General features: G+C 41.5%; 1 protein-coding gene across 1 annotated transcript; it reads left to right on the forward strand.

Moving 5' to 3' along the window:
• The first annotated feature begins 280 nt into the window (after window positions 1-280).
• Window positions 281-15,549, forward strand: Cd180 (CD180 molecule). Its single transcript, XM_020165557.2, has 3 exons — window positions 281-577; window positions 9,791-9,957; window positions 11,313-15,549. The coding sequence occupies exons 1-3, from the start codon at window positions 488-490 to the stop codon at window positions 13,039-13,041; spliced, it is 1,986 nt and encodes a 661-aa protein (XP_020021146.1). The 5' UTR covers window positions 281-487; the 3' UTR covers window positions 13,042-15,549.
• Window positions 15,550-16,077: the final 528 nt, after the last annotated feature.

The following is a 16,077-nucleotide window of genomic DNA, read 5'->3' on the forward strand; positions in this document are numbered from 1 at the left end:
CCCATAGCCCTCCCACCTGCTCCCAGAGTGTCCTGCCTTGTCAGCCTGTCCTACATGCCCTCCTCTTGTGTGTCCTAGACAGCTAACAAAGTCATCTCTTGTGGAGGAACAGCTTCCTGAAGCCTTGCTCATGGAGAGGAACTAGAAGCTGTTCCAGTTGACCAAACCCTTGAAACTGACTCAAAACCAGTGGGAACCATCACACTTAGAGGCCAGAGGGCTGCACCACCCATTCATGTTTGCCCGGAAATGCGCCATGGCTGGGTTTTTAGTTATTTTTGACAAAGATTGTTGGTATGCAAAAGGAACTTCCCTTTATTTGCAGCACAGAGATACTGAATGCTGAGCAGTCCATGGCATTTCTTGTCTCAAGATCACCCTTCTGAGCAGCAATCTGGCCACCAAGTTGCCATAATAGTGTGTTTCAGTGCTTAGCTCCCTCCAGTGTTAGATAAGGCCACCAAGCTGGGCTTGCCTTGGGCTTGGGATGGCTCCCAGCATCAGCTGTCTCTTTTTGGCTGTGCTGCTTTCAGCTGGCTGTGAAGTCATCACCTCCTCAGATCAGACATGCTTCGAGGTGAGTCCAAACTATATCCAGATTATACTTGCTGAAAATATTGAGGCTCAGCATACAGTTCCATGTGAGCCTTGAGAATTTCAATATCTACTCTCTTTAAAGGGACAGAAGGGATCTGGGTACTGGGGCTCACACCTGTAATCTCAGTTATTTAGCAGGTGGAGATTGGGAAGATTGTAGTTTGAGGCCAGCTAGGGCAAAAAGTTAGCTAGCAAGACCCACATTTCAACAAATAAGCTGGGCATGGTGTGTATGCCTGTGATCCCAGCTACTCTGGAGGCTGTAAGTAGGAGGATTATGGCCCAAGGCTGGCCCAGAGAAAAATATGAGACCCTACCTGAAAAATGTCTGCAAAAATGAGCTGGGGGCGTGGTTCAAGTGGTAGAGTATCTGCCTAGTAAGTATGAGGCATTGAGCTAAAACTTCCGTTTAAACAAAAAAAGACCAGTGGGATTCATAGACATTTTTTTTATCATGAGAAAGAAGCCTGAGAGCTCAACCAGAAGACAGTCTAGTAGCATCTTGATAAGAAAAAGTGAGAGTTTTCCTTTTGCTTAAACAGTTCCCCCAAAATAATTCCAATTTACACATGAGATACCAATGGGGTTTAGTGCAAATAGCAGATCCCCAAACTTGTCCCCTGACCTGGAGGAGGTGTTTGTCCACCACCCCATCATGTGGTCACTACCCCCAAATCATCCTTTGTCTTCCTGCCTCTCGGGGTGAAGATTAGTAAAGATAGGACTGTGCCAGGTTTCAGAACATTTAGAAGGTGCTGTGAATGAGTCTGGCTCTCCCCTCCAGTTGGACAGCCCTCCATCTGTTTGACAAACACACCTGAGTAAAATCAGAGAACAGAGCCAAACTGCACTTCTGTTTCTGACCATAACAATATTTATCAGCCTGTGGGAAGGTCTTGGGGAGGACAGTTAGAGAGAGGATGAAGGGCCTTGGTCTCTTGCCATCTTCTAAAATACTTCAGCCTTCCTCCTACTCTGACCCTGGCAAGCTTCCAGAACCATGTGGCCTGCCAGACAAGGGCTGTAGACAGGAAGGATCATTGGTCTTAGTGACTTGGTTAGTTCCTTTCCTAGGTTGGGGCTGAAAAGAATAAGAGTCAGGAGTTACAAGGTACAGAATGAAGGCAATAGCTAGGAGGAAGTCAAGAGAATGATCCAGAACACAGGGCAAAGACCTGCCAAACAAGGGCATGAATCAAAGCCAGGACTGGAATAAGGCCTGGAACAGAAATGAACAGAATCCTGTTAGTGTGGTATTTGAATGGAATCAGGACCAAGAGGAGTGGAATGCCCAGGGGAAATTAAGGCTGATGGTGTATCAGTTTGCTCAGGTTTCTGTAACAAAGTGCCACAGACTAGTGTTTAAACAACAGACATTTATTCTCTCACAGTTCCGGAGGTTGGAAGTCTGAGATCAAGGTGTTGACTGGTTAGTTTCTTCTGAGGCCTCTCTTCCTAGTTTGTAGACAAACATCTACCTATGTCTTCATGAGGTATTTCCACTGTGCGTGGGGCTGTGTCCAATTTCCTATTATAAGGACACTAGTCATATTGAATTAGGACCTACCTAGATGATTTCATTTTGCCATAATTGCCTTTTTAAGGACCCTCTCTCCAAATAGAATCTTTTCCTGAGGTACTGGGGGTTAGAACTTCACCATATGAATGGAGGAGGTGGGTAATGCAATTCCAATTCAGCCCACAACAGAAGGAAAATACCGAACCAGTAACTAGAGCACATCAGGCCCCAGAATTGCCAGTTCCCTTTTACAAATCACTCTGGCTTCTACAGAGAGAAGGGGAAAGAGGCAGGGAGAGGAGTGATGTCCTTTGGCTGTCTGTTCTGGGTTGTCAGTGCTATTTGGGTCACAGGAGTGATGCAATGGGTCCCAGGATCTCCAAGGCAAGGCCTGTATTGCACTGAGTTTCCTTTTGGTTGAGATAAGAGGCCCAGAAATCTTTTCCTGCCGTAACTTTCCTGTTGCTCTCCCTCTGAAAGGACTCTGATTTTAAATGGCCTCTAATCACCATTTTCTTTTGCCTTTTCTCTCATATGTTACTCCCAACAACAGGATTCTAGACTGTTTATTGAGCCCTTCCCACAGTGTGAATACTAGAAAGGGCATTTGGAGAGACCAAGGTGAATGGGAGCTTGTTCCTGAAGGCAAGGGACCTCTAGGCTGCAGACAGGTGTAAGAAAAACAGGAGGGGTTAGGAGAAGAGGTCTGGCCTTTGGTTTTTAGTGCTGGCCCTTTCCCAAGCTCAAGAACCCCGCAGTTTTACCCACCCCCTCCCTTTGCTTTCTTATCCCCTTTCATTCCTCACCTCCAGTTCAAGCATAACAGCCATATACATGCTCACTTAACTAACCATCATGAGCTATTATAGACTAGCCTGAAAGTAAGGGTTTTGTTCTGTTTTCTTTGGTTTTAGTTTGTTGAAGAAAGTATACACAGAGAAAGTTGACAAGCCCTAAGTGTGCAGTCAATTGTGTTTTCACCAAGTGAACACACCCATGTAACCAGCACACAGACCAGGATGTCCTCAGCACCAGAAGTCTCCTTGTGCCTCCTCCCTGATGCCTGATGCCCAGAGGCATCCAGCCCTCTAATTTCTATCACATAATTCTTTTTTGCTTGGTTTTGAGCTTTATATCCTTGTACCATTTGGTGTACTCAGTATTAAACTTGTCTTATGCCTGTAATCCTAGCTATTTAGCAAGTGGAGATCAGAAGGATCATGGTTTGAATTTAGCCTGGGCAAAAAGTTTATGAGCCCTTACCTCAAACAACAAAAGCTGCATAAGATGGTACAATCCTGCCATACCAGTTACATGGGAAGCATAAATAGAAAGATCCTGGTCCAGGTCAACCTGGGCATAAATGCAAGCCACTATCTCAAAAGTAACCAAAGCAAAAAAGGCTGGGGACATGGCTCAAGTGGTAGAGTGCCTGCTTAGCCAACAGCAGGACCTAAATTCAAACCCCACTACATGCCAAAAAAAATTGCAAGACTTATTGATGATGTGACTAGCAATCATTTGTTCATTCTCATCACTGAATGGCACTCTGTGGTATTGGTGACTTCCCATTTATTTAGCCATTCCACTGTTAATAGACATTTGCATTACTTGTAAGTTTTTGGCTTTTACTAAGGGTGCTGCTTTGGAGGTTTTTGTCTATATTATTAAGAAACAAATGCACACATCTTTATTAAATATATACCTAAAAGTGGCTGTATTTAGCCATAGGGCCTACATATGTTCGACTTTAATAAATACTGCCAGCTTTCCAAGATGTTGGGATGAATTTATTCTCATTGGTAATGTGTGTGACTTCTGATTGCTCCACAGCCTCATTCACATATATATTTACACAGGTGATGCTAGCCACTCTGATAGGTGGGTGTTTCACTGGGGATTAAATTTTATTTTCCTGATGAATAACTCAATTGAGTACATCTTCATACTTTGTTGGTTATTTATGTCACCCCCATTTTTGCCGTGGTAAGGATTAAATCTAGGACCTTGCACACACTAGGCAAGCACACTGCAACTGAGCTAAAGGTAATCATTACATAAGCTTTGTAACCATTCTTACATATATGTGAAGAGCCTGTTCATATGAAGGTCTCTTGCCCATTTCCTCTTGGGTTGATTTGATTTGTAGAGATTCTTTATGTATTGTGGATACAGTCCCTTATCAGATCACAAATATTTCCTTCCTCTCTGTGACTTAATCTTTCTACTCTTTTAAAGGTATTTTTTGCTAAATAGAAGTCCTTCATTTTATTGTAGCTCAATGTATCATTTTTTCTATTACTTTCAGTGCATTTATGTTCTGTTTAAGAAATCTTTGCCTACCCCTATGATAATATAATCCCATGATTTCCACAAGGTTTATTGTTTCATATTTATTTTTATTTCTAGGTTTCACACTTAGATCTAGGTCTATCAGGAATTACATTATTACATAAATGGCAGCAAGGAGTCATGATGATGGTGGTGGTGATGATTTTGGCAGTACTGGGGTTTGAACTCTGGGCTTTGCTTGTGAGACATGCACTCTTGTTCCTGAGCCACACCTTTAGCCCAAGATTAATTTTTACATAAAACTCTGTTTAAAAGGAGTTCAAACCTACTCACAAGTTCTAAGAATATTATAATGAACACTCATAAACAATCCATAGAAATTCTTCTACTGCTTAATGCTACATGTTCTATATGTGTATATATGAGAGAGAGAGAGAGAAGAAGGAGAGAGAGAGAAAAAGTACAAAATTACAGCCACGACCAACCCATCAGAGGCTGTCAAATAAGAAAATAGTATCTGGAATCCAATGTTGTGTGATTCAAATTGTGGTAACATTTTCAGCGCACTCTGGAATCCTTACTTGGGAATAAAAGCATGCTTCCCCATTTCAAACAGTCTCTTCTGGGCCATCCCATCCCCTCAAAACTATGTTAAGAGAAAGTTCTTCAGCCCCTAGGGATGGGGTTCGTTTAGCAGAGCTCTTTTTTTGAGCTCTTAGCAAGAGTTTCCCATCTTTAGATAATGATGTTGAGATGCTCCTGTAATCACCAACTCCTCCAGTTTATCTAAAGACAAACAGAAAATAAAGTGCATGGAAGTGGAACACCCTTTTTCTGCAGGAATCAGATTGACAGCAAAGTTTTGGGGGATGTGCCTTCTTAGGAGGGTCTGCTTTGTTTTGTTTGCAGAAAGTAATTGTTGCTTTGAATTCAGCTTACTCATCAAATTGTTATCTCTTGGATAGAGGTGTGATTAAAGAGGTAGGATTGGGCCCAGTGTCCCAGACTCTTTGCATGAATGTGTAAAGTGCAGATGAAGCATCTGGGAAGGTGGGAATAAGCACTCAGTAAAATTCAAAGGCTTCCAAATTAGAAAATGTTCCAACACTTGCAAGGAGAGAAAATACAGTGGGATGGGAGGGAGTTAGAGACAGAGCAGAAAGAAGCAAAATATGATCTTGATTGAAAAAATGCAAATGAATTCTCCCCTGGAGGGAAGAAGAATTGCAAATACACATGTGACACTTGCGAGCCCTCCTCCGGGTAAAAGGCATAGCTTTGAGACAGAGGAGCTGGATATGAAGTGGCTGGCATGGGTCCCAGTGCTGGGTGGGTGCTTAGCAGACGTCCCTGACTTGGAGCAGGGGTGAGCAGTAGCCATGAATACCACATGGCCTTGCCACAGCTCTGTTGGCTACAGGACTTCACATCAAGAAGGGTCCTGTCTTCAGTTTAGCCAGACAAAGCAGATGAGTGCAAAAGCAACTTCAGAAACTGACAACCTACTAAATTCTAGAAATCCAAGGCTTTCTAAAGAAGTGGCCTAGAAAAATCAACCCGAAGCAGGTGACCCTGGCAGTGGCCAAGCTGTATGGTCCTTCTCTACATCCTCACCTCTCACTCTCTGAGTGTTATTGTTTTGCAGTTCTGCAACACTGTGCCATATTATCAGAACTCCCTCTCTGACAGCTTAACAGGGAGAAAGATACAATCTTGCTGATATAGTACTTCTACCCAAAATGTATAACCTGAATCCAGTCAACCCATAATGACATTCTGGCAGATATAAACATGTATTCTTTAAAAAAAATAAAAATCAGTGTCATAAAAGGCTAAGGAATTATTTCAGATTAAAGAACTCTAAGGAAATATGACAAGTGCAGTGTATGATCCTGTATTGCATAAAGAAAAAATACTATAAATATTGGGAAAAATGGCAAAATTAAATATAAGGTATATGCTGAATAGTAACACTGAATCATGTTAAATATTCTAAATTTGGTAGTGACGCTATGATTATATATCCTGTTCTTAGGAGATATAACCTGAGGTATTTAGGAGTCACTATGTCTTCAACTTACTCCCATTCCAAAAGAATGAGAATAATTGTGAATGTGTGTATACATGTGCACTCTGCCAGCCTTAAAAAAATACAGTCAACTGGAAACACTGTAATGCTTCTTAGATGTTTCCAGAACATGCAGTGCTTTGGTATCCCCACCATCGTAGCAATTTTGATTGTAGTTGTGATTGAAAAAGCTCTGAGGCAGTGGGCTCACGCATGTGCAAAGTCCAAGTCATTTTTGGAAATGTGTTTGGTTTTTAAATTCTCTTAGCTACATTTCTTCTCTCTCCTAGGTATCAAATGGCAACAACCTCCACCTAACTGGAGGTTATTTACTATGGTGGCACAGGGTTCTTGACACTGCTTGGTAGCATCAACCACTGGTTCTTAGGTTTTACTCAGTTGAAACTGAGCTATTTAATTTACCTGCCTTTGCTCTTTCCAGAAGCTCCCTCGGACCCCTGGCTCACAGAGCTCCTCCTGAAATCTTAACTTTTCTGAATCCCATTAGTGCAGTAAAGTGCTTAGTAAAGCACACAGGAAGCTGAGCTACAGGATAATATAGCTGTCATGGGCACTTACATATTCAGAAGGAAGCAATTGCTAGTTGAGCTTTTTGCTGTGGGGCAAGACAAGTTGAGGAAAGTCCCTTTCTCAAGTGAATGTGAAATCAGTTATGTCAATGGAGATCAGAAAAGAAAAATGTCTCCTCCAAGCTACTCAGCACCTAAGCCGCTTTGGGGGCCGCAACTGACATAAATGTTCTTTTTGGGCAGTCCCCATTCATGAGTACCAAGGACAAGTCTGGTAACATGTTTTTCACTTCCCCACCAGTCAGCTAAATCTAAGTTTTAAATGCAAAGTGTTCATTTCAAGGAAGTTATGTGGATTTGTGGCAGTGCCTAGAGGACTTTGGGTCTATAAAAATGAAGAATGAATTACAAGGAAATACAAATATGGCATTTTCATCAGTGGCAGTTATAATATTGTCACAATAGAGAAGGAAACCAGGATTTCCTGTAGTTGAACATGCTCACAGTAGCTATGAAAACGTGTGCCACTAAGCAGAACTGGAGTGAAGCAAAGTGATGAAAATGGCGGCATCTCAAGCCCCACAGTTGAGAACAAAGGAAGCTTTGTGCGCTTCTGTCTCCAGCTAGGCAAGTCTGCGTGCAACTCAGCATGAGGAAAGCCACTGATCTGGAGTGTGGTAGGGGAGATCTTTGTCAGATGCACAACTTTGGTGGGGCCTCCAGTGAGCCGATGTGTGATCAGGGAAGGACAGGGCTGGTTGGCTGCATGAACTCACCTGCAGCCTGAGACTATCTGAGAGCAGGCCCATGGTCCTGGGCAACCATGTTCTTGTGCCTTCCTACCTAGGAGCCGCCTCAGGCAAGAAATACCCCATCAGACCTTCCTACCTGCCTCCCTGCCCTTCACCCTAAAGCATCATTCATGTAAGTCATGAGCCTGCAGCTCCATAGGCTTCTAATGAATTACTTCCCATTTTTTATCTAGTTAGACTAAGATTTATAACTTGGATTAGAGTATTTGAAAGGCAATGTTTGGCAGACTTCCAAATCCATTACTATGTGGGGTACAAGGTAAGCAAGTCCTTTGTACTTATGTACAGGACTGTACCCAAAGGCCTAGGGGCTGGTAGCCTCAGCCTGCAGATACCACAGATCTGAAATGAATTCATACTTAAGAGTACAACTCCTAAGTTCTGTGCTGTGTTGTTAGTATGTTTTTTTAACATTATGGTAAGAAAATTTGTAAGCATATTGCAAAATAGTTGAGTGACATATAATGTGTCACTCAACATTCACCAACCGTCAGCCTTCTGCCTACTAACGTCATCTATTCACTCCTTCCCTCCTTCACTTCTGCCAGTGTTTTAAAGCAAACCCCAAGCATCCTGCCATTATTCTCTAAGTACTTTAGTCTGCATCTAAAAGAATAACGACGTTCCCTTTGCATAAGCACAAAGCCACTGAGAGTAACAAAACCTGTAATTTCTTAATATTATCTAATCCTGTGCTCAAAGTTCCCTGACATCTATAAATTGTCTATTTTAGATATAAACTAAACAAGAGCTAGTCTATTGTTGTTGTTTATATCTTATAAGTAACTTTTATATTAACAAAACTCTCTCTCTCTCTCTCTCCCTCTCTCTCCATTTAACCCCACCTCTACCCCTTCTCTTGGTTAACTGCTACCTTGTGGTATTGTTTAAATCTGCCATATCAATTATACACTGAAGCTAGACCTAAAGTCTTGACTGGATTCAAGTTTTTTTTTTCTTTTTGGCAAGAATATTTATAGGTAGTGCTATGTGCTCCATATTGTACCTTGTCAGAAATAGCATTATGTCTTATTGTCTTATTTGGGAGAAACGTTGGGTGCTGTTGGATTTTTTTCAAGCTGAAAGAAAGTGTTTCTATGCATCTAAAATCAAAACTTTATCTGGGCCTGGTGGTATATGCCTATAATCCCACTACCTGGGGGGCTAAAGCAAGGGGATCTCAAGTTCAAGGCCAGCTTAGGCTACCTAGGAAGTCACTGCCTCAAAATAAACAAAAAAAAGAAAAGAAAAGAAAAACCAAATCAAACAGCAACAAACAATCCTACACACACACACACACACACAACCCCAAGTATAAGCCAAAGTATACTGCACACGACTCTTGTATCTGGCTCCTCCCCTCCCTTAAAAATCACTGGTTATTCTTTACTATGGTTGATTTTTACATACAAAACATGTGCGTACCCTTTTTCACATGAAAGTTAGTATACCACGTCCTATATACACTTACAATGTTGTACACTCTGCTTTTCCCAATTTACACTATGTCTTGGATGTCACTCCTTACCAATGTATGCATATCCTTCTCATCTCTTTGGCAGCTCTGGGGGTTCCATCTGTGAGTGTATCCTATTTTGCTCAACTAGCTCCACATTGATGGATTCCCTGGTTATTGTCAATCTTTTGTCAACAAAAGTTATAGTTTCTTAATATCCTCTAATCCTATCTCCATCCAAAGGTCTCTCACAGTCTAAAAATGCCTTTTCCTCACAGCTTTATGTGAAATCATCATCTAATCAAGGCCTAGTCATTATTTATTGCCATTATTTATTATATTTCCAAAAAACTATAATGAACATTATTATATACAAGTCATTTTGTGTTTTTTGCAGGCATATATTTGGTAAAGAATGCTAAAAGTAAGATTGCTATTCAAATGACAAAACATCTAATTTTACAAGATAGCCAAATTACCAAACCTAAGATTAATTTATATTGTTTCTTTCATCAGAAAGAAGCCAACAAAACATATAACTGTGAAAATTTAGATCTCAGTGAAATTCCTGGCACTCTACCAAATTCAACAGAATCTTTGGATTTCAGTTTTAATTTCTTGCCTGCAATTCAAAATACAACCTTCAGCAGACTCATAAATCTTACTTTTTTGGATTTAACCAGGTATGTATCTGAGTTCCTATGTATTCTTGATGTTTTACTTAAGTAAATACACACCGTGCATTCAAGTTGTTTCTAAGATCTTCTTAAGGCACAGAGACAAACTACTTGTCTTACCCCCTCCATGAAAGACTTGTATGCAGGTCAAATGTGATTCAAATAAACACCAGTCAATGGAGAGGAAGGTGAACTGTTCTCAAACTATCAGTGTAGTTTAAGAAATTCTAAAGGATATTGTTAACAAAATGAAAATACATTTTATACTAAATCAGATGCCATATTATGCTATATTTGACTATTATTGAGTAATGACATTTAAGAAAATTTTGCAGGAGAAACACATGTGCCTGTTAACTCCCACACCCAAATTGGACAAAGAGTTCCATTATCTGTTTTTAGGGTAGAATCAGGATTCCAAATGCTGAACCAGTGTTTGAGATCCAGTGAACTGAAGTATTACTAAAAAGTGAGGGAAGAAGGCAGAAGGGCTGTGCAGCTTGTGTGTGTGGAAGAAGTCCAAGTGCTCACAACCCCTGCGTCCTTGCAACAGTTCACTTCCTCCACTTTGGTCCTTCCATGAAACTCAGTAATGTCTCAAGGTCATAACCACTGGGAGTTGCTGGTGTTGAATGTTATACTGCCTTCTGGTTAGATGAGGAAACCACAGTGTGTGTGTGTGTGTGTGTGTGTGTGTGTGTGTGTTCCAGTTCTTTTTAAATGCAATACAAAGATGAGGTTCTCCAAACCTCTGCTGTTCTGTAGTCCAATATACTATTTTCACATATATCATTTGACATGTAATAGTCCTACAAAGTAGCATTCTTTTTATATTTCACAGATGAAAACTAAGGACTGTGAGTGTAGCCCAGTGGAAGAATGTGTATTTAGTTTGTGCAGTCATGGGTTCAATCCCTAGCACCCTCTCCCACAAAAAAAGTTTAGTAAAGGTTATAATTTGCCCATGATGGCACAGGTTTATATATGATACATCTTGCATTATCTATTATGCTTTATATACATATTTTATATTATTTAAAATAGTAATGATTTGATTTTAAAACAATCAACAAAGCCATGAATTATTACTTACAGTATAAATATAAACCTCTGAGTGTTCGATTTAAAGGGGCAAGACATCTAGTATAAATTCTAAATCGGTAGTCAGAACTGTGGCTATTCATGGATTAATTCAACAGGCTATCTGTGGATCTGGCAGAAACTTTTTTGTATTTAATTTTCAATAATAATGCATATTGCTTTACTATTTGCAAAAGATGGGCTCGTTAAGGATTATCACTGTGGCAGTGTTTTTTTTTCTTTTTTCTCTAATAATTATAAAATATGATTATTTTTTCAAGGTGCCAGATTAGCTGGATACATGAAAACACTTTTCAAAGCCATCATCAACTGAGCACACTTGTGTTAACGGGAAATCCCCTGATATTCATGGCAGAAACGGCACTTGATGGACCCATATCACTGAAGCATCTGTTCTTAATCCAAACAGGAATGTCCAGTCTTGAGTTTATCCCAGTGCACAATCTGAAAAACTTAGAAACTTTGCACCTTGGAAGCAACCATATTTCCTCCATCAAGCTCCCCAAAGACTTCCCAACAGGGAATCTGAAAGTTCTGGATTTTCAGAACAATGCTATACACTACCTCTCTAGGGAAGATCTGAACTCTCTGAAGCAGGTCACTAACCTAAGCCTTAACTTCAATGGTAATGACATTAAAGGAATTGAGCCTGGGGCTTTCAAGTCAACAGTCTTCCAAAGTTTGAATTTTGGAGGGACTGTCAACTTGTCTGTGATATTCAGTGGTCTGCAGAACTCTACTGTTCAGTCTCTGTGGCTGGGGACATTTGAGGACACTGATGCCCAAGACCTTAGTTCAGCCATGCTCAAGGGGCTTTGTGAAATGTCTGTGGAGAGCCTTAATCTACAGACCTATAGATTCTCTGACCTCTCCTCCACCATGTTCCAGTGCTTCACCCATCTCCAGCAACTGGACCTGACAGCTACTCACCTGACAGGATTGCCCTCTGGGATGGAGGGTATGAACTCACTCAAGAAATTAGTTCTTAATGTAAATAATTTTGACCAGTTGTGTCAAATCAATGCTGCCAGTTTCCCCTCCCTTACACACCTTTACATCAGAGGCAACATGAAGAAACTTCACCTTGGTACTGGCTGTTTAGAAAAACTAGAAAATCTTCAGAAACTCGATTTAAGCCATAGTGACATAGATGCTTCTGATTGTTGCAACCTGCAACTCAAAACCCTGCCTCACTTGCAAAGCCTGAACCTGAGCTACAACGAACCTCTTGGCCTCCAAAGCGAGGCATTCAAAGCATGTCCTCGACTGGAACTCCTGGATTTGGCCTACACTCACTTACGTGTTAATGCTGCACAAAGTCCTTTCCAAAACCTCCATCTCCTGCAGGTTCTCAATCTCTCTCACTGTCTCCTTGACACCAGCAATCAGCATCTTCTTGAAGGCCTTCTGGATCTCCGGCATTTGAACTTACAGGGGAACCACTTTCAAGATGGAAATATCCCGAAGACCAACCTTCTTCAGAAAGTGGGCAGCTTGGAGATTCTGGTTTTATCCTCCTGTGATCTCTCTTCCATAGACCAGCAAGCCTTCAACAGCCTTGGGAAAATGCACCACGTTGACCTAAGCCACAATAGCCTGACATCCAATAGCATCGAAGCTCTTAGCCATCTTAAGGGAATTCACCTCAACCTGGCTGCCAATGGCATTCGAGTCATCCCATCCCATCTCCTCCCCATTTTGTCCCAGCAGAGTACTATTAATTTAAGTCACAATCCTCTGGACTGCACTTGCTCAAATATTCACTTTTTAACATGGTACAAAGAAAACATGCACAAACTCGAGGACTCAGAGGAGACCCTGTGTGCAAATCCTGAATCGCTGAGGAGGGTCAAGCTGTCCGATGTCATGCTGTCCTGTGGGATTACACCTGTGGGTGCTTTCTTTCTTGTGGTGTTTTTACTCTTGCTTGTCATTCTGCTCATTTTTGTAGTTAAATTCCTTCTCAGGTGGAAATACCAACATATTTAGTGCTAAAGGCTTTCCAGGGAAGACTGAAAAATGTGTTTAGCAAAATTGCCCTAAGTGAAGAAACTGTCATCTGTTGGTGACCATGACCATTTTTTGGTGACCAGACTTTTCAGATTGGCTCCTGGAGTTGGCTGGGATTGAGTTGCTTTTCTGAGCTTCTTACATTTGTGAGTCCTCCATGGAGGGTAAAGTGACAGGGACCAGAGCTCTCTATGAGAGCCACAGAGTCATTTCCTCATGGGGAAGGTGGGTGGGAGCTGAGGGATGAGGAACCCACCAGGAGCAGCACTTCCCACTCTGCCTGAAAGGACAGCACTAAGGCAAACCCCACCCCCCTACTCTATCGCTCTCTGAAGCTGAACTCTCAGTAATGCAGCCATTTGGGCAAATTAGTCCAGGACAGAGTCTCAGTGCTTATTTTAAATGAAAAAAGAAAAATGTAATGAATTTAAAAAAAAAAGACTAAGAAATAAACCTTGCTCTCAAATAGACTTCATTTATCTCCTTAATTCTTAGGTTTCTGAGCTCTCTATAATACCCTCCGGTACAAATCACTACAATAATAATAATAATAATAATAATAATAATAATGATAAAAGAGCCCTCTTTATTCCTGAAGTTTAGGATTTCAGCTGTCTCTCTCACTTCATACCCAGGGAGGCTCCATTCTGCCTGTCTGGAGTACTGGCTCTTGTGTTGCAGAGCCAGCTTCCAGGTGGGCTGTGGTCCAAAATGCTCTTCTCCCCTGGGTGTCTGGGCCTTAGAAGCCCCTCTCCCTTAGGAACAGGGAGATAAAAGGTGGTTTGGTTCCCAAGCAGCCCTTCAAAAGCCTATTCACCGGGAAAGTATTTGAGAGCACACATTTACAAAGGAGCGTCCTGGCGAGGTCTTTCCTGCACACTAGCTGTGAGAAGCACAATAAGGCTAGCTTCTTGAGAAGTGTTTTCTGGAAGTGTCAGCAAAGCCCATTCCAGGGACAAGCAGGGGACAGGGCCATTGAATGAGGACAGACAAAGAGGGCAGGGCAGCTGACAATGTCACAACTTAGGTCTTTCTAAGACCCAAAGAATCCCACTGATCCAGGCCTTAATCTTCTGAGGTCTGAACTTCTGGACAAACTTATTGGAGCTCAAGTACTAGACTGCTGTGTTTCTGTTTGTTTTTTGAGACAGAAGCTCAGTGTGTGGCCCAGGCTGGCATGGAATTCACTATGTAGCCTAGGCTAGCCTCCAACTCAAAATCCTCTTACCTCAGCCTCCTAAGTGCTAGGATTGCAGATGTGCACCACAATACCTTCAGATGCTGTGTTTATAGTCACCCTTCTCCTCTGTATCTATGTATTCAAAAACTATGGATCAACAATGTTTTAAAAAATTATATGTATACTGAATATGTACAGGCTTTGTTCATATTATTCCCTAAGTAATATTGTATAACAACTGTTTACATAGTCTTTATATTGTATTAAATGTTATAAGTAAATCTAAAGATGATTTAAAGAATATGGGAGGATCATGTAGGTTGTATACAAATACTATGCCACTTTATATGTGGCTTGGACATCTGAGGGTTTTGGTATCTATGAGGAGTTCCTGGGACCAATCTCCCCCCATGGAAACTAACAGACAACTGTATAAGGCCTTCATTCAATTCTACAACCAATTTTAGGTTAGAGATGGTAACAATCGTTAGGAAATTCTGAATATCAATAAGAATTGATCAATTTTAAAATCCAATCAGAGGGTTGGGGTATGACTCAAGTGGTAGAGCACTTGCCTAGCATGTGTGAAGCCCTGGGTTCATCCCCAGTAGCGTAAACAAAGAAAGACAATCTAGTCAGAATTTGCTAGCTCTTAGGTTAAGAGACAAATAGTGGGCTATGATAACAGTGATAAGGCAGGAAACTCCTCATCTTTCCTTCACCCCAGGAAAAGCAGGACAGGCAGGGCCACTGCAGTGGGGGAACCCCTCTCCTTCTGGGGGACTTCAGGACTTTTCACTTGCCCTTTCCTTTGCCTGGACGATGCTGCAGTCAGTCTCCATATGGCTGGTTCCCAAGCACCCGTGAGATTTCACGGTTTTCTCTTCCCTGTCAATTCAAACCAAGCCATGCCACACCCAGTGAGATTTCTGGCACCTTAATTGTCTTCTTGTGCTCATCAGTGTATGGAATTATCTTTCTCACTTGTTGCAATTTGTCTATCTCATCCTCTCCCCCCAAATGTAAGCCCAGTGAGAGACTGTCTGCCCAAGGATGTTCTAGAACATGGATGTGGTAAGGGTTCAATATATTAACGATTGTTGACATGTTGTCTGGCCTCTGATCCCTGTGCCTTTGTCAGCACCTACTTTTGCTCCACGCCCCCCATGCCCATATCCACCTACCCTTAGCTTCCATCAACATCTCCAGTGTTTCCTAGGCCTCCCACATGCGCTTCTCACCAGAATTATTCAAGCCAATTAAAAAAAAACTAGATTCCAGGCTTGTGGAGTTGCTAAATAGTAGAGAACCTGTCTAGCAAGTTCAAGGCCCTGAGTTCAAATCCCAGTGCCACAAAAATATGGATTCTAAAGAGTAATAGAAGGGAGAATATGGCCAAAGTACATTATATTTATAGATGGAAAGGTCATGGTGAATTCCTTTATTACATGCAATTTATTATATGGAAAAAAAAAAAAAAAACCTCCCATCCAGGTGCCAGTGGCTTACACCTGTAATCCTAGCTACTTGGAAGTCTGAGATTGGGAGGACTGTGTTTTGAGCCAACCCAGGCAACTGGTTTGTGAGACCCCATGAAAATGGGGATAGAGATGTAGTTCAAGTGGTAGAGCACCTAGTTTGTAAGCATAAAGTCCTGAGTTTAAACCTCAGTCCCACCAAAACAAAACAAAAAACTAAAAACTGGATTCCTGGCTGGGCACAGTGACACCTGCCTGTAATCCTAGCACTCATGGGACAGGAAGATTGTGAGTTCAAGGTCAACCTGGGCTATATAATGAGACCCTATCTCAGAAAAACTAAAAAAAGAAAAGTAA

This window comes from Castor canadensis, chromosome 6 (assembly GCF_047511655.1).
Source record: "Castor canadensis chromosome 6, mCasCan1.hap1v2, whole genome shotgun sequence".
Taxonomy (NCBI): Eukaryota; Metazoa; Chordata; class Mammalia; order Rodentia; family Castoridae; genus Castor; species Castor canadensis.